Below are 22,460 nucleotides of genomic sequence, written 5' to 3' on the forward strand. Positions count from 1 at the left end.
ATTTCACTTCTCATTCTCTCATTTTGAACCTTAGACTCGGTACGAGGCGATTTGGAAAGGGGATTTTCACCTATAAACTTTCGGTAAGTGATTCTAATCTATTTCTAATCATATTCCATCAATATATATATATATATATATATATTATATATATTATATATATAGTATATATATATATATATATTATATTTTAACATCAAAATCATGTGAATCGGAGTGAAAATTTGTGAAACCTTGTCAAGTTTTTGAAAAATAAGAAATTGAGTTTTGAGAGTCGATTGGGACTCGGATTTTGAAACTAATTACATATATGAACTCGTGGAGTCATGGGTAGTCGGAATCTACCATTGGATCCGGGTTTTGACAGGGCAGGCCCCGAGTTTACTTTTGTTTATTTCTTGGGAAAGTATAAAGATCTTAGCTTTATCTATTGTAATTGATTTTCCTAGCATTGTTTGATGATATTAAGTCAATTTTGGTTAGATTTGAGCCGTGTGGAGGCTATTTTAGGTGAAAAGCTATTTACGAGTGTTGAATTGGCCTAGTTGAGATAAGTATCTTTCCTAATTTTGTGTGGGGGAACTATCCCTTAAGATTGGTATTGATTAATTTATTTGTGCTATGTGAAAGCCGTATACGCAAGGTGACGAGTGGATACACGGATTGTACGTTGTATTTAACTGGTTTAGGCTACTTGGACTATTTCCATGCTTTAATTAAAATACCATATCATGTTCTAAATTCTCATAGTCAATCTATCCTTATTTGTGTGGGTCTATCCTTACATGCCTTAATTGACTTGTTTAACACTTGTTCTACATCCTACTTGATATATTGCTCTCATGCTTTAGTTGAACTTGTTGCCTCTTTTATTGATATATGCTATCTCTTCATTGTTAATTATTATTATTTGAAGTTATTGTTCGTGTTATCTCCTTTATTATTGATTATCATTACTTGAAGTTATTTTTCATGTTATCCCTTTCCTTGTTGATTTCCATTATTTGAAGTCATTGTTATACGTTATCTCTTCCATTGTGAGTTATTCTTTTTTAATATCGTGGTTATACATTATCTCATTGTTGAGTTATTGGTGTTGAAGTTGTGAAAGTCATTATAACGTTGAGGCGAAATTATTATTGATGAAGCATCTTCCTTGTTGAGCATTTTACATTCACTGTTGTTGTTGATATTCTTGTAACCATTGTGGTAGAGCCATGGGCTATTGTTGTGGAAATATTGATATTGTTGATTGTTGGCAAGTTGTGATATACGGGCACTTGTAGTATGAGTTGTGATTGTGATGTGGTATTGACGCGCGCGCATGCGGCGGTATAAGGCTTGGGGTTAATGTGCATGCGACGGTATAAGGTGGGAGTTTTGTGCGTGTTGCTTGTAGGGGAACTACGCGAAGCCACGCGGCGTTATAAGGTGGGCTAAAATGCATGTAGCTATTTCGAAAAAATTATTTTCAAAACCTATTTCAAATGTAAGGCTCACGCGGCGGTATAAGGAAAGATGTGATTGATATTGTGAATTGTGAACACGAGGCGGTACCTCGGTTGTGATTCTTGATATATATATACATGAAGCAGTACCTCGATGGTGATCCTTATTGTACACAAGGCGGTACCTCATTGTGATTCTTGTTGTTTTGTTCTTCCTTATATTTATCAGTTATTGTCCGTATATGATCGTTGTGGTTCTCTTTAATTTTTTTCTTTACATTCTTTCCGTGCTTACAATTCCGCTATTAGTTCATGCTGTTAATTGTTTTGTATCAGTTATTTCTCCGCTTTCCATTATTTATCCTTATTATGTCTGTTTATTTATATCCTTGTAGGTGTCTTGACCTGGCTTCGTCATTACTCTACCGAGGTTAGGCTTGATACTTACTGGGTAACATTGTGGTGTACTCATACTACGCTTCTATATATTTTTGTGCAGATCCAAGTACGTCTGCTCGTGCCGGTCATTAGTGATCATCTGTTAGCTACTTTACGTAGACTTCAAGGTATGCATGCTCGGCGTCCGCAGGCCTCGGAGTCACATTCCTTTATTCTTATTTCCGTTGTATTTTTTTCCAGACAGTGATGTAGTAGATATTCCAGTTTTACTCTGTAGAGCTTATGACTCAGTTCCACCGATCTTGGAGAGTGTACTGTTGTTTCGGAAGTTTATATCAGTTATTCAGCCTTGTTTTAGTATTTTGTTAATTATTTTCGTCAAGTTATTATTAACTGTTAGGCTTACCTAGTCGTAGAGATTAGGTGCCATCACGACATCCTACGGAGGAAAATTAGGGTCGTGACATCGGGTCGTTTGCCTCGGCAGTGTTGTGTAATATTATTCTTATGGGATCGGAATGTTCGCCACAATAATATTGTGTAACACTACTCTTATGGGATCGGACCGTTCGCCTCGGCAGACTCGTGCGTAATACTTGAGACTTTATTTTGTGTTGATATTGGTTGACCTTGTGCCTTCGAGGCAGGTTATGGTAATTAGTGATTTCATAAATATTCGTGTTTGAGAATCTATTGATATTTATTTGTCATGTTGCTACTTTTTTGTGTTCATGCATGTGTACTTTATGTACATTGTTATTGGACCGCTAGTAAATATAGAAATCGACCTCTCGTCACTAATTCTTCGAGGTTATACTAGATACTTACTAGTATGCATTGATTTAAGTACTCATACTACACTTCTACACTAATTATGCAGGTATTGAGGTAGGTACTTTAGGCGGTCACTCAGGCGCGTAGACACACTCCCGGAGACTTAGTGGTGAGATGCTCTCCATTCTTTGATCTACAGCACCAGGAGTCTCCTTCTTGTTATGTTTATTACTTCTGTCTATTTTATTCCAGACAGTAGCTATAGTGGTTTTGTATATTCTACTAGATTGCTCATGCGCTTGTGACATCGGATTTTGGGGGTTTCTAGTGAATATTCACAGTTGTACCTAATGTTATTATCACTTTGCTTTATGTTTTATTCATATTCTGTGACTTGGTAAGGAAGAACGTATGTTTCCATAGTTTCTTCATTTAATTCCATTTACTTAATGTGATTCTTAATTTTTAAAGTTTAAGAATGGATAATTAAGTTGGAGGTTCACCATTGGCTTGCCTAACGGCATATTTATCTTAATTGCTTAACTATTTTTGTTTGGATTGAATCAATTGCTTTTGACATACTTTTATAAATTTAATTATTTTATCCTAATATTCAAATTTTAGGTTAAACATGCTTACTTAAATATTCTTATAATATGACCTTTCACCACAACTACATTTATTGCTCCCACCACATAATACAACCATCAGACTCCACGACACACCGCCCACTGTCAACTACCCTCACTATAGGCCACGCTGTAGAACCATCACATAACCACCTCTACCACCAGCCACCACCAACCATCTCTCACTAACCACATCCACCTCCACCATCAACTATTACAAAATGACCACTTTTAACGTCTCACCTCCATCGCCAGTCACCACCAGACAACCGGTATCTCTTGCTACCATAGCGCAACTACTTTATCTTAAATAATAGTTTTTACCCATTAGCTTTTTCCAATTCATATTGAAGTAGAAAGAAATGATTTTCGTCAACTTCCTAATTAGATGAAGTAGATAATAACTCCACGAGGCTTTCCGTGAAACCAAATATAAACGAGCTATTGGTCAAAAATCAAATAAATTAAAACGGTAAAGCAAACTATAAGTTATCATTATGAGTAAATGCTATTATCTTACTTATTGGGAGTTTTAAGCGTAAACATCTTATTTTCCTTGGGTTCCATAAAATAAAGGGGTACTACTCTTGGTTACTTGAATCGATACTTGTCAAGACCCAAAATATTATTACTCCCTCCGTTTCATATTAGATGAGCTACTTCTCTTTTTTAATATGTTCCAAAACAAATGAAATATTTTTAAATTTGGAAATAATTCAACTTTAAACTCTTTCATTTCACCCATTTACGGTCACACAAATGTCATGGCGCCACAAACTTTTTACCCCTTCAGCTTTTAAGATCACAAATTTCAAAAATCTTTTTTTTTTTCTTAAATTCCGTGTCGAGTCAAACTACCTCATCTAATCTAATATGAAAAGGAGGGAGTAATATATATATCTTGAATATTTTTTTATTTTTTTAATTTGGGCTTGCAAGAGACTCGTCCAACGGATGTCACTCACCTTCGTTGACTACACTTGAGGGAGCTGATGTAAAAAGTTTTAGAACAAAAAATGAAACCCCATAAAGGGTGTTGAAGATTTTTTGTTGGAGAAAACAGAGTAAAATAATAGTAAACCACAAACACAAAAGGGAATACTAATAAAAAGGATGTCCTTTTGTCCAAAGTTGTAAACCTATCATCTCTCACCTCACATGTCCGTGTGGAAGACAGAAAGAAAGGGGAAAAAAACTCAAAAAGGGCTTTAGATTTCAAGAAAAGGGGTTAGCAAAAAGTTCTGCTAGCAAAAGCCAATCAAATAGTTAAAGTATTAGTTGTGGGCAAATCAAGAAAGCCTGAGAAGAATGCTAACTTCTTCATTGAGGCTCCCTTTTTTGCCTCTTCCTCACTCCCATCTTACATTTTCCCCTTTGAATTTCAATAAAGTTGTTCACTTTAACAACCCCAATTTTCCCTTTAGTTCTTCTATTTCCTCTTCCAACAGATTTGCTTCAACAAACGCATCTTCTCGTGGACAGCAGACGGTATTACTACTACTTTTCTCTCGGTGTTTATAGTTAAATGTATATATTGGGTTTTTCTTGTTGTAATTAATCTGAGATTGACTTTTGTGATAATTGGAAAATTGGGTTCTTGATATGGTGTTTGATGGGAGAAAAACTCAAAGCTTTATTATTGGTCATATATAATATGTTGTTCTGACTTGTCAAAAGAAAGTCATATGCTGTTCCCTAGTACTTTTTTTTTTTTTTGTAAGGATAATATTGGCTTCAGATGAGTTTATATGGAGTAACATGGTCAATGAGGAGTCATATAGCCGACCCCAACTTGCTTGGAACTGAGCCGTAGTTGTTGTAGTCATATGTTGTTCTCTCTTTACTTGAAGTTTGTGGATATAGTGTTAGCTTATTCTTGCTGCTGTATGCTAACTGTGTCAATAATTTCTATTTGTTGTAGTAATTAAAACTTGCTTGTATCAGAGAGTCAAATGTTTGTGGATTTGAAACAAGCAATTATATGTTGTTTATCATGGTTGGTTGGTTATTGTATTTCCTTAGGTTTGCGGCTCTTGTTAGCTAAGAAAGAAGATTCCCATTTCATCTAAATTTGTTGTCTTCTTTTTAGTTTCTACATCAAAACTGAGCTTAGTCATTCCTGTTGTATTGGCCTTTTGTTAAAGCGGAAAATAAGGTTGTTAGAGAAAGACAACTTGATGATTAGAATGAAACATAAGATTTAGTCTCAAATTGTGCTGCTGTTTTAGGCTGCATAAACATTCAGTAACAGAGCCAATCACACAAACTAGAAGGATCTCATGATTATGCATTTTCATGCATCAGTTGGTTTTCACTTATGATTTACTGCCAGGGGCCTCTGTTTTCTATGTGCTGGTATAGTGGCCAGATGGAGATGCTGAAAGCAACGATAATTTGAGGAATGAAGATGAATATGCAATTCAGATGTTTGGTTCCGATGACGAACTCAGCTCTCAGATTCCAACTCAAGCTCAGTCTGTTGTTGAAGGATCAGGATCAGTTTTGGTAACAGAGTATAAGCCAGTTCCAGATGTGGACTATCTGCAGGTTCGATGTGGTCTTTTACTTGGACGTTGTGTTATACGTACCTGTATCGAATTGGAAATGTGATGAGATTTAAGAGTCTACTGTTTGAATAGCAATGATCCTTTGGATATTTATTACCTGAAAAAAGCCATCTTCCCTTTGGCATTTAACATTTCTAGTTGAGTAAATGAATATGACAGATCAGATCAAAGTGCAAATATATTCTACTAAGTCACAAGTTATTTGTAATAGGTGTCGGGTTATTATCTCTTTGATATGATGGATCAATATTTTAGATTGAACTAAGACGAACATTTATTACTATTTCAATTTTGTTATATTTTCTTATAATAAATCTTAAAATAATTTAACTTGACATGTTTAAGACGTAAGTTTCAAAAGTGCCTTTTCCAGAAAAAGTGCTGCTTTTTTTTTTCAAAGTTGAGGTGTTTGGCCAATTCAAGTGTTATTTTTAGCCAACAAAATCTACTCCTTTGATGTTTCTTAATGTGTCTGTGAATGTACTTATCAAAAATGGTGTATGAATGTAAATAAGAGATATATTGCTCCTTTCATGTTTTCAGGAGTTGTTAGCAATTCAACAACAAGGTCCAAGAAATATTGGCTTTTTTGGGACACGAAATATGGGATTTATGCATCAAGAACTTATTGAGATTTTAAGCTATGCCTTGGTCATTACGGTATGGTTCTCTTGTTTTAGTTGAAGGAGATAGTGATTAACGACTTTAAGCTTTTCAATGTTTTTTTCTTCTTTTTCTCAGAAAAATCACATCTTTACTTCTGGAGCAGCAGGCACCAATGCTGCTGTCATTAGAGGTGCTCTTCGTGCTGAGAAACCCGAGCTGCTAACTGTGATATTGCCGCAAAGCTTGAAAAAACAACCTCCGGAGAGTCAGGAGCTATTGTCTAAAGTAAATGCATTTACTTTATTTGTGGTTGCATCTATTCATACAAATTCCGCTTCATTATGACGGAAATATCACTGATGGTTATCTTACCATTATCAAAGGAAAAAAAAATTTCACTGATGGTATCACACAAAACAATTTGCGAAAACGATATATTGTCTATCTTGATTCTGTCATTGGAATTTTTCCTCCCTTTTTAATAACCAGAGTCATTGCACTGCTTCTCGTGGATATAGTTATCTTTAAAAAAAGTCTTTCTCTTTTTTGGTGGTTTTTTGGTTAAATTGTTAGATGTAGAGGAGATGGAAAATCTCTTATCAATAATATTAACTTCTCACTTATCCCAAAAAATAAGTTTTTCTCCTTTTGTTTAATCCTTTCTTAAATAGAAGGAAACATTACTAAGAGCTGCTACCTCTGGTCTTTTCTATGACTGTATTTGCTTTTTAATAATCAAACTGTTATGTACTGAAACATTTAGACTTTAGAGTCAATATCTCCTGAAATATTTTGTCTCAGATACTAAATTACTGAACTGTTGACCTGAAAGCTGATGAGCATACTACTGTCATCTTATCAAGCTGTTATATACAAAGTATGCAATTGTTTTAAATTTAGGTGCAAGCAGGAGCTGTAAAAATTAATTGGAACAGATCTGGGGCACCACACACCATTAGGTCTTCTAATTTTTGAAATGTACTTGTATGCCTTTATTGTTGAGAAAAAAAAAAACGAGGAGTTGCTTGAGCTAATTTCATAGATTCAACATACAATCACTATACCTCAATCTCAAACTAGTTGAGGTCAGTTGTATGCATAATTAGTTATGATTCGACTCTTTTTAGGCCCATTTTATTCCAATTTAAATGATTTGACTTAAAAGAAAAATTAGGGGTTCTCTAAAGCCTAAAACTGTTTCTTTAACTCACACCCTTATTCCTGCACAACTAATCAAGTTTCTTTGGCAAACACCAGAAGTAGTGTAAGTGTATCAACAGCAAATTAAGCCTTGTCCCAACTAGTTGGTATTGTATAAATGATTTGTTTGCTCCCACTATGTTCTGTTCTTAGCTAACTAGTAACTCCACATTGTTTTTGGGGGGTTAAAGTTCTATTTAGACAACTACTCTCAACCTTATTTTAAAAAAAGGTCTATGAGACAACTGCTCTCAATGTGATTATAGGTTTAACTCATCGTCTCATCGTCTTTTATCACCTTCAATCATCATAGTGTCACACCTATGAGGCGGTGCATATGGAGGTTTACGTAAGACAAGGCCAAACCGCCTCAGGCATCATTCTGGCATTTTGTCTTCTATGTGTTTTAGCACCCTCTGTTTGATGTAATCATTTCTGATTTTGTCTGATCTTTTATGACCACATCCATCTTACCATAGGCATTGTACAATCATCTCATGGATATATTGGGCGTTAAAGGCCCAACATTCGGTCACATTTGCTTTGCTAGTCTTACAACCGTTTTGTAGAGTTTACTTTTTATTATGTAGAGGGTTTTCCCTTCCTATAGTACTTACGCAGATCTCGTCTATTTTTGCCATCATCTTTTAATTCTATATCGTACATCTTCATCTATCATGCTATTTTCTTGGAAGTCTGAGCTTAGATATCCGAATCGTCTATAGTTTTGCATCATATTCCTATTTAATTTCACTTCCCCTTCATTATTTGTCCCAAGTACCTTTCTCTTTAGAGTTCTTCTCCATCGCTCCAACTTTTGGTTAAGTTCCTCACTAGTTTCTCCTATAAACTCAATATCATCTAAAAATCGCATTTCACCATGGAATCTTTTCTGATAACCGAGAAATCCTTGAGGGCCAGTGGTACACGGTTCGAAACTTGATAAATAATGAGTCTGTTCCTCTGAGGCCTAGTGAACCTGCGACATGCATTTAACCCACACGTCACGTGTTGCGCTCTTACCTCACCATAACTGCATAAACAAGTATATATTTGAGGCAAATCCTTAGTATACACCTGGGAAGCTCCCAAGTGTATTCTTATTTTGTTCTCACTATTGTGACTATTCTTTTGTAAATATGTTTTGTGAAATTTCCTATTTGATATCAACTCGTTTCTTCTTAAGCATGCCACTAACAAACTATTTCTTGATGCTTTATTATATAATTTCTTTGAGTAAATGAATATCTTGTGAAGATACTTTTTTTTCTACAATATTTTCATCTATCTTTGTTGCAAAATCTAGTATGTTGTGAACCAAGCAATATCAAACTATTTATCTATCACCCTTGTAGTTGCCTCTATATTTATTTTTTCCTCCATACTTTTTTCCGTAGGACTCATAAGTTTATACTACGATAGTTTGCAAACCTTTGAACATCTTTCACTCCCTCTATTCCGTTTCATGTGGCACTCTTTCCTTTTTAGTCTGTTCCAGAAAGAAGGATACATTTTTATATCCATAAACAATTTAACTTGTACTTCCAATTTTATCCTCAATGACATGTGTTTTTTAGCCACAAAAATGACATGGCATGTGTAAGATCACAAGTTTCAAGAGTCTTTCTTACTTTTTAAAACTTCGTACCCGTTCAAATAAGTTCACATAAAATGTAACCGAGGGAGTATATATTAGTACCAAGGTACTCTTCTCTCCAATTATTTGGCAACTTCATTTTATTTACAACTTCAACTTGAAATATTATTTGCAAATCAAGGTTTGTTTTACAATTTGGTCCATTATCTCAACTTCAACTTGAAATAGAGAATTTAGCGTTCGAGAAGTTGATTTAAGGAGTATTTTAAGTGTAATAATGGTTTCACTCGCAAAACTTCAACTTGAAAAAAGATATTCATGTCCGAAGATAACTTCAACTTCAAATACTCTTTATTTTCAACTTCAATCAAATATCGTCCAAGAACCTAATATACATTGAAATGTTTGGTTGCCATACTACTCCAGCCACTTCAAGAGCTTCCAAGCCTCTATAGGGGTACCATCCTGCATGCTTTTCTGCTCCAAGATTTTCATGGCATCCTTTACAGTAGAACTGATTTCTATGATTGTAGCTAAGATTTCTGTCTGTCGTGGATGTATACGCTATCCTCGTCATTTGTGTTGAGTAATTGATCTATCTCTTGTCATTATAAGTTGAATGCATGGTTTTCATTAGTTAGTTGCACCTTTTCCAATATAGAGCTAACACGTCATGGAAGTATTCCACATCCTGATTTAAGCTCAAAATCCAGTTGAATTAGTTTCTCTAGGTTCAAACCAACCAACTTCAGTATCTTTATAACCCTAAGTTAAGATTTATCTCCAAATAGCTTCATAATGGTTGAAAGCTGAAAATAAGTTTGCTTCTTCTGTTGCTCCTTTAGTGGATGCAAGTATTGGCAACCGAGAAGTTTTTGACAAGAGAAGGGGGTAAGTCGTCATTTCAACAGTCTGAATGCTAGAATTCAGAAATTATTAGGCAAAGGGTAGCCCAGTGCACTAAGCTCCCGCTATGCGTGGGGTCCGGGGAAGGGCCGGACCACAAGGGTCTATTGTACGCAGTCTTACCCTACATTTGTGCAAGAGATCGTTTCCACGGTTTGAACCCGTGACATCCTGGTCAAAAAATTATTAGTCTTCTCTAAATTTTATGTTTTGAGTAAAGAGGGAACATGTATGCTTAAGATGGTTTGCGGATATAACTGTTGATGAGTCCAAGTTTCAAGAGAGTAAGGTCGCAAGCTTCTTCTGCTTTAAACATTTGTGAATTACTCTATAGTGACTTCTGATTGAATGCACGGTTGAATTTTGTTTCCATCAGTCGTTTATATAACACAGTAAGAAGAGTTCAATCTTCAGATTGATGGAATAGAGTAGGGTAGTTAGCTGTGCTTCCAACAATATCATAATGTTGACTTGCTTGGATTTGCAGGTGAAACATGTGATAGAGAAACCTCACAATGACCATCTCTCGCTGCTAGAAGCTAGCAGGTATGCAAAAGAGCATCCTTTTTTTTGGAACTGATTTGGGTATATAATCTCCATTTCAAGTTGAACTAGTTCGCTTATATGATTTAGTAGGGACATGAGCATCTGATTTCCTCTACACTTATCTGTTGTAGAGTCTTTCTTCCATGTTATATTGAACTTGTATTCTTTCCTTGGCAGAAATTGCTTTCTATGACTTTATGCAGAACTGTATAAAAGTGATGGGTTAAACGATATAATCCTCATACGTCATAACATAGTTATATTATACCTTTTCTCCCTCATATTTCCCTCAAAGTGGCAACTAGTTTTGCAAGGAGCTTTCTATCACCATAGTCTTGTAGAAATTGTTACAGGTTGTATATGTGGCTTTTTGAATTGGTTTGAGGTACTTTACTTGCCACTATGGATTGTTTAAATCTGAATTGGTTCTCCTGATGTAGGTTGTGTAACATGGACATCATTTCCCAAGTGCAACAAGTTATTTGCTTTGCCTTTCATGATAGCAGATTGCTTATGGAAACATGTCAAGAAGCCAAGAATCTTAGGAAGATTGTCACTCTCTTTTACTTGGACTAATGGATAACAACAACACTCTGTTCATAGATTCTTTGCTATTGAATATTTTCTCTGTTGATTAGGAGGGAATATACACATATATGGAAATTAATGCGATGCAGAAATGTTCCGATTCATGCCATATTCATTTAATAGAGTAGATGTCTCATCGACTACAACATGATTTATAGATGTATTTATTTTGCAAATGAGGTGCAATGCATCCTTGTATTTCCACATATATCTTGCTCTAGTTAGTTGAAGAACTATACATTTTGGCCGGCAATGTAATTCACCTAGATGGGATATCAAATAAGGTCAATCTACTAAGTGTAGATTTAGTGCCGTGGCGGAAAACATATGGCAAGGTAATTTCTTTTCATTTTTCTAAGCCTTAGTGGGCAGAGTTACTTTTTACTTATGTTGGCGCAAGGTAGCAGGGACCTGGTAGAATAGTCGAGGTGCACAACTGGCACAGACACTAGTGTTGTCCAAGAAAAAGATGGTGCTTAGAGCATCTTTGGTTAAATACACCTAGCTGTAAGAAAGATGGAGATGATGCCACCATCTTTTATGTTCACTTTGTGACTTGATTTGTACTCTGATTTTTATGCAAATTTCATATTCTTCATCTTTTCGAACGGTGCATTTTCCCTATGTCTATATGTTGCCAGAAGATGGCCTTTTACAACTTTCTCTGGAATCAGCAACTCTTTTATTGATTAATTACATATAAGGCCATTCTTTCTTGTGACCACCAGCAGCCAAAGGTGATAAGAATTAACCCTCTATAAAATGTTTCTCATACTCTTTTAGTGATGCTCAAATAGAAAGTAAAACGTTTGCAGAGAATTTAGTAACACTTGATACTGTACTTCTACAAGTTTAGGATATGGCTTGGACTTGAACATCGGTTTCCCTTGAAAATCTATTTATAGCATGATAATTACATCATTATTCCTAAATATGGCGAGCAAAAGTCACCTTAATGCTTTGCTTAGAGCGCATTGTGTGCAGTAAGGCAAATAGCATAATCATAGTGTCGCTCTGCATATTTAAGGAAAAAAAATAATTAGCCCGATGCACAAAGTATCCTGTGTTCACGTAGGATCTGGGGAAGGGCTGCAACCAAGGGGATATAATGAAGGAAGTCTACCCTGATACAAGCATCAATGGCTGATTCCACGGCTCAAACCCGTGATCTAGAGGTCGCATGGAAACAACTTGACCGTTGCTCCAAGGCTCCCTTCTCACTCTGCATATTAACTCAAGAAAAATTATCTTGTTGTAACGAATGACCCTCAAAACCATAATCTGTTAATATAAGACTAGATCCATAAATTGATGCACAAAACGGTAAACATATCCAAATTTATCACTCTTTAGCGTTCACGCTCTCATCTAAAAGTTCCATTTTCCCTTGTATTATTCTTCATTAAGTGAAGAAAAAAGCAAAATCTTTCTTATCCAATATCAATCCAGGCTATTAGACAAAGCATGTAACTAGCCGCTTCGATAATCAAAACTAGACTGGCTTAGATTGTACTAAGATAAATCAGCATCAAGCTGAAGCAGAATCAATTGCATTGTATCGAGATTAACAAAAGGGAAAAATGCACAGATGTGACAATCAATAATACTGGTAACTGACTTAGAATGTGTCTATATGACAGAAAACACACTGTACAAATATGATATTTCGAATGTGAGGTCAGAAATAGAAATAAGATGGACATCTGTACAGTCACAAGAGACTACAAAAACCTGCGAAAAATAACCAAAGAACTGTATAAATTACATGAATTAGAAATCCTTTTTAACATCAAGAGGACCTCCATAGCGTGAAACTTGAACCAAGATGCAACGAGATTAAGCAGGTAATGGTTCCTCCATAACTGTGAAAATTGAATAATCAAACAAAAATATCAGAAGACATCATTTTGCGAGGAAAAGCGTGCTTGTATAGATATAATCAAGAGAAATAGAAAAACCTTTCTTTCGCACTGCAACTCCAGCTGAAGTATCTTGAGCATCCTCATTAACAGCATCCGCAATGACTGGAGCTTTTGTAGGTACATCAGGCAGATCCAATTTCTCTTCCACATTTTCAGCAGATGGTACAGCAGAAGGAACTTCTGGCAGATCTTGCACAGTTAACTACAAAAAATTAAAATGTCAATAATCCAGGTAAAGATGGAAGGGTGTTCTAGATGGAAACTGGAAATAGAAAATGATCAAATGAAATTGGAAGAAAACTTTGATACAAAAGGAAAAAGAAAATACTTAACAACTAAAATATCTTCTTTCCAAAAAATTCAAAAATATACTAATATAACTTCATTATAAGGAAGTATTTAACAATTCTACAGACCTAGAACTTCTTCTTGTATGTACTCTTAACATTTCTCACTAGACTTATTATTTACTGGACATCCTTTTGGGGAAAATCATTCCACAACCTATGATGATTAGCACTGAATGTGCAGAAGATAGGTTTTGCTAGCAACTTCTGAAGCTCGACTCTTGAAACAAGAAAAACAGAATCTGCCTATGTCACCAAAATTTGTGAAAGGAAATTCCAAAAAAACTGTGCCAAACTAATTGTTTGTGGGGATGAAATAAGAGAACAAACTGCCAGCTAATTACAAATTATCTTGTCATGCCGAGGAAAATGAAACACTGTACAAATAATCAATTGCAAACACAATCTCATGCAGCGAATTCTTTCGATTTCTCAATTCAATTACTGTTTTGTTACCACCAAATACATCAGATCCAATGGTGATGACAAGAGATCACACAAACAATGTTTGTCGTAGTATTAGTATATCAGCAGTGAGGAAAATAAAAGTTTTTCAAGGTGCTGAAACCTTTCACGACATCCGGGGGGGGGGGGGGTGGGGGGGAGGGGTAATTCAATACAGCCGTTAATAATTCTATCTTTTGCTCCTCTAAATGAGGAGAAAGCATCAAGATAACAGTGTCTAGCAGGCTTATAGTTGTCTCGTAAGAGTTTCAACTATGTGGCTTGAGAACTAGCTTTTAAAAATTTTCAAATTGAACAAGATAGTAGACACAGAGACACCTACTTCAGAAAAATACATTCAAAGGTTGTCTCCTTTACTGATTGTAGGCACAAGCACAACCAGCTATATTGCACATTGTCAGACTGGATGTCAGAATCGACCATTTAGTGTATTATCTCTTAACTGAATGAAAGAGGAGCTCTAGAACGGTGCATGCCTCTCCTCGAAGCCCTCCTCGAAGCCAAAGGTGAAATGAATGCCTCATGTGAAGAAGCAAATACCTCAAGTAATGCTCAGCAATCACCACACATTCGCCAGAACGTGCAAGTAGCACACATTGAAGATAAAATAAGAGAAGGTCACTAGAGATGGTTTGGTCATGTCCCGCGTCGATCTACAGATGCACCGGACTGTAGGTGTGAAACCATGGTGGGCGGAGGTGTGAAAAGGGGATGGGGAAGACCTAAAATCACATGGAAGGAAGTTGTCTCGAAAGACCGATAAATCCTTGGAATCAATGCACACTTAGCTAAAGATAGGGCTCAATGGGAGAAAAAAAAATCCATACCTACTAGTTGGAAGGTTTTTAGAATTGGTATTATTATTATTATTATTATTTAATATTACTATTATTATTATTGTTGTTGTTACTATTATTTATATATATCTTTATCTTTTTTAAGTGGTACTTTTATTTTGTTTTGGTAATGATGATGATGAGTTGAGCTAAATGAAACAAATGTGGATTCATATCGCCGAACCCAACTTGTTTGGGATTAAGGTGTAGTAATTGTTGTTGTAATGCTCAGCTGGCAGCCTTGATGCATTTTTGTAACATTTCGACACTAACTCTGAGGCATGTTTCAGCTTTCCTTTTCCAAGAGTTGGCTGGACGATAGTGTCCACATTTGAAACCAAGAAAGTGGAGAGGTGTGGCATTTCAAGGGCATGATTGGACCGGTGGGCAAGGGGTCTAAGGAAGGTTATTGGGAGGACATGTCTTCTTCTCTGATGGAGAGGTATATTCCTTGGGTGTTAGAGCATTCATGTGTGGAAGGAAGACAATCCTGGATGTGCCTTTGGTGGCTAATAAAGTGGTCAACTCAGAAGGAAGCTAGGAAAGCATAGAATTTTGCGCAAGCTGGATCTGGAAAAAGCTTATGATCACACCAATTTAGGATAGGTGAAGTGGATCAGATAGCGGGTTCATGGTTCGGTTTTCATCAAAACCCAGAAACCAAACCAACTATATGAGTTTGTTAAACATACAAACCAAACCAACTATATGAATTTGTTAAAAATACAAACCAAATAGAGTCGGTAAGACACAAGGGGCGTATATGCTGCCCATTAGCGCTAATGTCGGCTATAAGGAAAGAAATAAGAGAGCTTTTGATGGGATAGAGAATGACCGTGCATTTGAGGAATAGTCTCTTATTTCTAGTTTCCTTTTGTGTACCATGAGATTTCAATTTGAATAGAAGACATTTCTATGGAGAATCATACATTTTTGTAAGTTCTCTACTTTTGGCGTACTACTTGTATATGGGAGTTGTTTCCCAATATCAATAAATTTGTTTACCTATAAGAAATTGGTTGGAAAAAAACAAGAGCTTTTGCACAAAATTCTAGCACCAAAAGCAAACTGACCTGAGATTCCAGATTCTCAAATTCTGCTAAAACTTCATCTTCATCTTCTGCAGATAGCTTCTCTCCAAGAATTGCAGTGATTTCCTACAAAAAGGGAATAGCAGTCAAATAGCCAAAACCAAATGAAGTTAAAAAGGGAGAATTCTTTACAATAAGCTGATATCTTTCGAGATAGCACTCGTTATTTAATAGGAGAAAATAAGCAGCCGCAGGAACATATGAAATGGAACATTTCTGTCTATCAAACTGAGTATTGTAAAATCAGAAAAGAGAGGAAAAAGCGTGAAGATATAGGTGGAGAAAGAAACAAAAACTGAAGTGTAGGAGTGAAAAAGTCCACCAGCGTAAAATCAACCCCCTAATCCTCAGATGTTGCACCTAGTAAAATCACAAGCTAGAAGACCAAGGTGCATGAATGATGACCTTCCACCTATCAAAATACTAGTTTTGCTTGGAAACAGTTAATAATTAGTTAGCAAAAAGAAGTTATGAACATGGCTAGGTAGTAAGTGCAAGTGACTAATTGAGAACAACTCCCTGGGACCTCACCAAAAACAATGAGAACACACAATAAAATAAAAGAGTTTTCTTTTTGAAGCTCTAGAAAATCCCAAAATAAAAAGGTCTACTCCTTAATCAAGTCCACAATGAAGAAAACAAGACTGTTCTAATGCATTGTAGATTCTTATTTGAGACGTATTATTTGATGACCCCATGTGGATTGCCAAAAACATGAGAAATGTATGGCTAACCTAACAAAAGATCTCCTCCTTTTGTTTGATGACGGAGGTGTCGGGGCTAGCTTGGCGTACCTCGACTATTCCAACGGGTACCTGCTACCTCCCACCAGCACAAGTACCATGTAACTCTGCCTGCCAAGGCTTAGGCAACTGAAAGAAATCACCTAATGTTTTTCTTTTGGCCCTCCGCTGGGATTTGAACCTGAGACCTTATGGTTCTACTCCCATTCAATTGACCACTAGGCATACCCTTGGGTGTAAAGAGACAAAAAGATCCTTCTTTTGAAAGAGAGTCAAATCTGAATTCTTATATGTCCAAAGGTTCAAGACTGAAATAAATTCAGAGATTTTCCCGACTTTGTCCATGTCAACAAACAATTTGAAATACCTCTACTTTTTCTAGAACAGGTCCATAGGTATGAGCATTTGATGACAATAATACTGTTTGGAATAGGAAAGACGATGCAAATAGGGAGATAAGAGAGCGGATCAGGGTTTACATCAATTAAGGGAACGTATATTGCTCAGAAGGAGCAAATTATCTGATTCACATGCACAACCATCCTTCCCTTATTCAACATTGACAAAAAATACTCTGCTATGATCAATTAAAGTCTTCATGTTATATAGCCCAAACATATATCTAGACTGTTCCCTGTGATAAGAATTAAGAACCACTAAAGAAACCACAGAGCAGTAGTTGATTGGCTATTATCTATGACAAGTAACCTTTTTAAAAGGTTATATGCCAAGTAAGATTTTTTTCTTACACTACCACTATATCATTTCAATCAAAATGAACATGTCAAAAGTTTGAAAAGGAAAGGATGTGATGAAATGCAGATTTGACATCAGATGGACAATTATTTGACATTTGAACTTTCAGAATGAAGAGTATTGAACTTTTTGGAGTGTATAATAAACATTTGCCATTTCCCAAGAATAGACCCTGAATATTTCAAGCGGAAGTTTTCTGTTTCTTGCTTATCTTTACAATGAAATGGAGCAATAATTAAAACTAACAGGTATTAAAGACTTCCCAGATACCACAGGAGAAAAAAAGAACCATATTGTAAAAGAGCTTACATCTTGATAAGCTTTTGCCTCTGCTGTATCATCCATTAACTTTTGAACATCCTCTAGGTTGATCTCGCTTTGTATTGCTTTAATTGCATTATTTCCGGTTTTCAAACTCTCAAACACAGCCTTCTGCTTGCTTGCTAGTTCTATATCTGCCAACTAAATAAATTTGTTTGCTGAATCAGAAAGCAAATGAATATGCTTAAAAGAAAGAATACCAAAGTGAGGTGACAAGCATGGAACTATATTTAACAAATGCTTACTTGCTGCTCAACATTTATGAGCCAGACATCAACTTGCTTTAATAATTCTTCCTGCACTTTTTTCTTTTTTAATGCTAAAAGTGCTCTCTCTTTCTTCTTTTCACGCAGCAAGTCCTTTGCAGCTTGTTTCTCAGCTTCAATGACAGCATCCAACTGAAAGCAATAACAGAAAGTTGTAGCTGATCAGAGACCAACGTGTGAATTTGGTAAATTTTCTTTCATGTTATTTAAGATTCTAGAAAATGACACTTCTTCAGAAAGAAAAAATTCTAGAAAAATGCAGAAACCTATAAGATCTCATGGACGACCACCTTACCTCTCTTCTACGGAACTCCAAAAACTTCTCCTACCGCATACAAAAATAACATCCCCTATCGTTTCTCTATTTATTTTGTTTTTGTATTTTTATGCGGATACATACATCCTGACTTGCGGCATTACCACCAAGCTTTGCAAAGGAGAGAAATCAAAGTGTTGTTAGGCAAGAAGCAATAAACGTTTAAGAGTGTAAATATTCAAAACAGTGTTTTCTCCATTCTTCGGGGTAGCAACAGCGTTATTACGAAAGTTAAGGCCCCTTCAACATAAAAGCCTTTACATTGTGCCTAATTAATGGGGGAAAAACACTAGCTATTACAGATTTTGAGGAGCAAAACAATGAATAACTACAGCCTACAGGTGCAAATAGGGCCTAGTTCAGTTTGTTCTAGCATTATGTCTTCTCGAGGATCTATGGTGGAGGTTGTCTAGTACCTTGCGGAAACCAGGAGTCAAACACAGCAGGTTTAGCAACCCTTTTATATCACTGAACATAACATTTGTGAACTTGAATAAAAAGAGTAATGCATTTAAAGGAGAACAAAGAAAACTCAAACCAACTTCAAACGACCTCTCTGATCTCTGGAAAACAAAAAAAAAGGTGCAGGGATCACTGATATCCGAATTGCGCCGCACTTATATAACAACCAAAAAGATACTACTTGCAACTTCAGATCATCACTTCACAACACAAATACTGTATGTACATATGTCCCTCTTTGTGTGTAAAAAATTGTGAAAAAAAGTAAGAAGCTAACTCCCTTGATATCCTTGATCCCAACAACTACGCCTCAGTCTCAAACAAGTTGAGTCGGCTACATGAATATAACTGACCATGATTCTACCAGCAAATGAGTTGATGAAATTAGGCAGTCTAAATTAAATATAAAATACTAGCACAAGAAAACTAAAAGTGCATTTAAAACCAAAACAGAACAACAACAGAAAAGAGAAAAACAAGAAATACAAAACCTTTCTCGATGAATCCATAAACAATTGTAATATGCAATAAAAGGGTATATACCTGTTGCTGATATTGTGCAAGTTTACGCCTTTGGGTCTTCAAAGCCAGAATTGCTTTATCTACTTCTGTGATCTTGGGTTTCTTGACAAATAAATTCCCCATGTTTAAAAAGTACCACCCACAAAAAAGGAAAATCTCAAAGGGGCAGTAAAAAGAATGAATTTTTCTATTTTCAAACTGATGATTCTGCTATAATTATGAGGTTTTGCATCTCCAAAGCAAAACCCTTTGGTCAAAATGCAAAACCCCTCTTTTGAAAATCCGTATAATTGATCTCCTGCGGAGATGGGAGAGGCCTTGTTGGATGATGGAGCTGAGATTCAGGGGACCAATTTTGACAATATGAATAAATTACTAAATGGGGAATAGAAAAAAAATTTGGACTTTGGAATATAATTTTACAAAGATTCCTAGCGGAGGCAACAAGTAGGGTGTTCATGGTCGATCGGTTTTTCCTAAAAACAATCAAAAATTACCAGCTATGTCCATTTATAAGCAGTTCGTTATAAAAATTGGTCAATTAATAAAAAATACTAATATTAGTTAAATTAGCCAATTAACTATTTGTAGCAAAAAAATATCAAATTTTTCCTTTGTTTTGAGTGGGTGTTATTAGAATAGATTGGGCACAACTTAAGGAGCTTGAATCTCAGTTTTGGTATGATTTGGTCAAGTTTTGAGGTTGTTTGAATTGAAAATTCGAAGTAAAAGCCGAACATGAAAAAAAATGATATGTGTATCACACTGTGTATCACATATGTATCATATTTGTATCAATTGTGTATCACATGTATATCCATGTATACCTGTGTGTGAGATACATGCGTGATACATGTTTGATACATGTGTCGCAGAAGACTTTTTTGAACTCGAATTAATTATGAATTTTGATACAAAACCAGTCCAAATCACCTCCAATCTTCCTCAAATTTGGTATATTCACTTATCTACATATTTTCAATGAATTTCAATTATACCCATTGAAAAAGTTCCTTTTTTGTTTAGATTTTTGGAATATTGTATAGATTTTTGTATTTCATCACCTTATTTGCTACCCCGTCCATGAATCCTTTCCGTCTTGTATCTAATGTTGCTAATCACGCTTAAAAATATGGAAGGTGATTTTTGCATGTGATTTTTTGAGAAAAAGAACTCTATTATTTGATTTTTCAATTTTTATTGGCTAGTTTTGGTAAGTCTATGACTAATGGCTAGAGGTTGGTAAGTTGAGATTTATTTGGGACATTTGTGTAAGTTTCCCTAAAAAGAAACCAAACCAACTAAGTCGGTTTTTCAAATATTAGAACCAAACCAAACCAATTAAGTCGGTTTTTTCTCGATTCGGTTTATGTCGGATTTTGTCGGTTTTTCGGTTTTTTTGATTATTTGTCGATCTTTTCTCAAATATAAGACATACACTACCAAAAACATATTCTGGCGACCACATTTTCAACGTAACACTATCAAATCAATTGTCCTTTGAGAAATCTATTATTTACCAAGGTATATTGATGATGATTGAATCGAATAGTGATGAATAATTTAAGGACTCAATTAAAAATATATTATTTTTAACACGAAATTGATTATTACACTTAACAAAAGAACTACCCATCAAACTAGAATGTAAAGGGTTCTTTCTCTCAAAGAATCACATAAATCACCTTCCATATTTTTAAGCGTGATTAGCAACATTAGATACAAGACGGAAAGGATTCATGGACGGGGTAGCAAATAAGGTGATGAAATACAAAAATCTATACAATATTCCAAAAATCTAAACAAAAAAGGAACTTTTTCAATGGGTATAATTGAAATTCATTGAAAATATGTAGATAAGTGAATATACCAAATTTGAGGAAGATTGGAGGTGATTTGGACTGGTTTTGTATCAAAATTCATAATTAATTCGAGTTCAAAAAAGTCTTCTGCGACACATGTATCAAACATGTATCACGCATGTATCTCACACACAGGTATACATGGATATACATGTGATACACAATTGATACAAATATGATACATATGTGATACACAAATGATACAACAGTGTGATACACATATCATTTTTTTTTCATGTTCAGCTTTTATTTCGAATTTTCAATTCAAACCACCTCAAAACTTCACCAAATCATCCCAAAACTGAGATTCAAGCTCCTTAAATTGTTCCCAATCTATTCTAATAACACCCACTCAAAACAAAGCAAAAATTTGATATTTTTTTGCTTCAAATAGCTAATTGGCTAATATGGCTAATAATAGTAATATTTTATCAATTGGCCAATTTTTGTAATGAGCTACTTATAAATGGACATAGCTGGTAATTCCCCTTTATTTTCTTCCATTAATATAAGTACCGATAAATTTGGCCCTTTTAAAACATAGATAAATGATAATAAATCTTGATTTTCAAAATTTTCGACTATTTCTGTATAGAGCAAAATTGGTTTATATTAAACGGAAAAGGTTCAAATACCCCCCCCCTCCCCTACCCCCCCCCCCCCGAACTTTACGATAAGGTCTATAAATAACCCTCGTTAAAAATTTGGCCCATCACCCACCTTGTTGTTACACACTTACACTATTAGCCTGGATACCCCTTTGTTTTAAACGTCTGTCACAGTGGATAAGCTATCCATTCAAAATATGACATGTGGAATATAATATACACATAAATATTTTATTTTAATGCCCAACCCTACCCATTAGCTCTACTCGTTACCCGACCCGTAAACATAACCCTTCTCTTAATACCCTCCCGAATTTCACTACACTTATCAATTGCGAACCGTCTCCTCGTCGGAAAATTCTCCGGCTAAATTCAGTTTATGAGCAATTTTCTTCAANTGCGTCTTTCCATTTGCTTCGGCGAAGTGCAACATAGTCACTTTTAAGCTAGCTATTTAATTCAAGACTAAGTCCTGAATTTCTGACCTACTAATTTAAATTCAAAACATTTAAATTCAAAACATAAGATTCGAATTTCTGGACACAATTTTCGAACTTTAGGACACGTGTTTGAATTTTGAGGTTTAAACTAGGACGGCGTGTCCTAAATTTTGAGCGAAATTTGCTAATCTTTAAATATATTGTAAACTATGGATATATTTTAAAGGGAAACTTACACAAATG

At 35.3% G+C, this 22,460-nt stretch overlaps 2 protein-coding genes across 3 annotated transcripts; one reads left to right on the top strand and one right to left on the bottom strand.

The window, feature by feature from the left end:
* Positions 1 to 4,311: 4,311 nt before the first annotated feature.
* Positions 4,312 to 11,468, top strand: LOC109236502. Of its 2 annotated transcripts, none has more exons than XM_019402692.1 (6): positions 4,312 to 4,738; positions 5,612 to 5,797; positions 6,361 to 6,477; positions 6,559 to 6,708; positions 10,614 to 10,672; positions 11,113 to 11,468. In XM_019402692.1, exons 1-6 carry the CDS (start codon positions 4,559 to 4,561, stop codon positions 11,246 to 11,248), a joined length of 828 nt encoding a protein of 275 aa, XP_019258237.1. In that variant the 5' UTR covers positions 4,312 to 4,558; the 3' UTR covers positions 11,249 to 11,468. The 2 variants fall into 2 exon arrangements, with proteins under 2 accessions (XP_019258237.1, XP_019258238.1); XM_019402693.1 differs by having other exon boundaries at positions 4,651 to 4,738; positions 5,583 to 5,797.
* A 1,381-nt stretch (positions 11,469 to 12,849) lies between these two features.
* Positions 12,850 to 19,733, bottom strand: LOC109236503 (vacuolar protein sorting-associated protein 20 homolog 2-like). Its single transcript, XM_019402694.1, has 6 exons — positions 19,329 to 19,733; positions 17,987 to 18,139; positions 17,730 to 17,882; positions 15,904 to 15,987; positions 13,219 to 13,384; positions 12,850 to 13,122 (listed from the first exon to the last, which is right to left on the bottom strand). Exons 1-6 carry the CDS (start codon positions 19,428 to 19,430, stop codon positions 13,097 to 13,099), a joined length of 684 nt encoding a protein of 227 aa, XP_019258239.1. The 5' UTR covers positions 19,431 to 19,733; the 3' UTR covers positions 12,850 to 13,096.
* Between the last annotated feature and the right edge of the window lie 2,727 nt (positions 19,734 to 22,460).

This window comes from Nicotiana attenuata, unplaced genomic scaffold (genome assembly GCF_001879085.1).
Source record: "Nicotiana attenuata strain UT unplaced genomic scaffold, NIATTr2, whole genome shotgun sequence".
NCBI classification, from domain to species: domain Eukaryota; kingdom Viridiplantae; phylum Streptophyta; class Magnoliopsida; order Solanales; family Solanaceae; genus Nicotiana; species Nicotiana attenuata.

What these genes read in the sequence shown, in the direction of transcription:
- LOC109236502 (XM_019402692.1), top strand. Translation starts at nt 4,559, where the DNA reads ATGCTAACTTCTTCATTGAGGCTCCCTTTTTTGCCTCTTCCTCACTCC. An exon ending in CTTCTCGTGGACAGCAGACG is followed by an intron (nt 4,739 to 5,611) that starts GTATTACTACTA and finishes GTGCTGGTATAG; the next exon opens with TGGCCAGATGGAGATGCTGA. An exon ending in GTCAGGAGCTATTGTCTAAA is followed by an intron (nt 6,709 to 10,613) that starts GTAAATGCATTT and finishes TTGGATTTGCAG; the next exon opens with GTGAAACATGTGATAGAGAA.
- LOC109236503 (XM_019402694.1), bottom strand. Translation starts at nt 19,430, where the DNA reads ATGGGGAATTTATTTGTCAAGAAACCCAAGATCACAGAAGTAGATAAA. An exon ending in TTGCACAATATCAGCAACAG is followed by an intron (nt 18,140 to 19,328) that starts GTATATACCCTT and finishes TATTGCTTTCAG; the next exon opens with TTGGATGCTGTCATTGAAGC. An exon ending in TTGAGAATCTGGAATCTCAG is followed by an intron (nt 13,385 to 15,903) that starts GTCAGTTTGCTT and finishes AATTTTTTGTAG; the next exon opens with TTAACTGTGCAAGATCTGCC.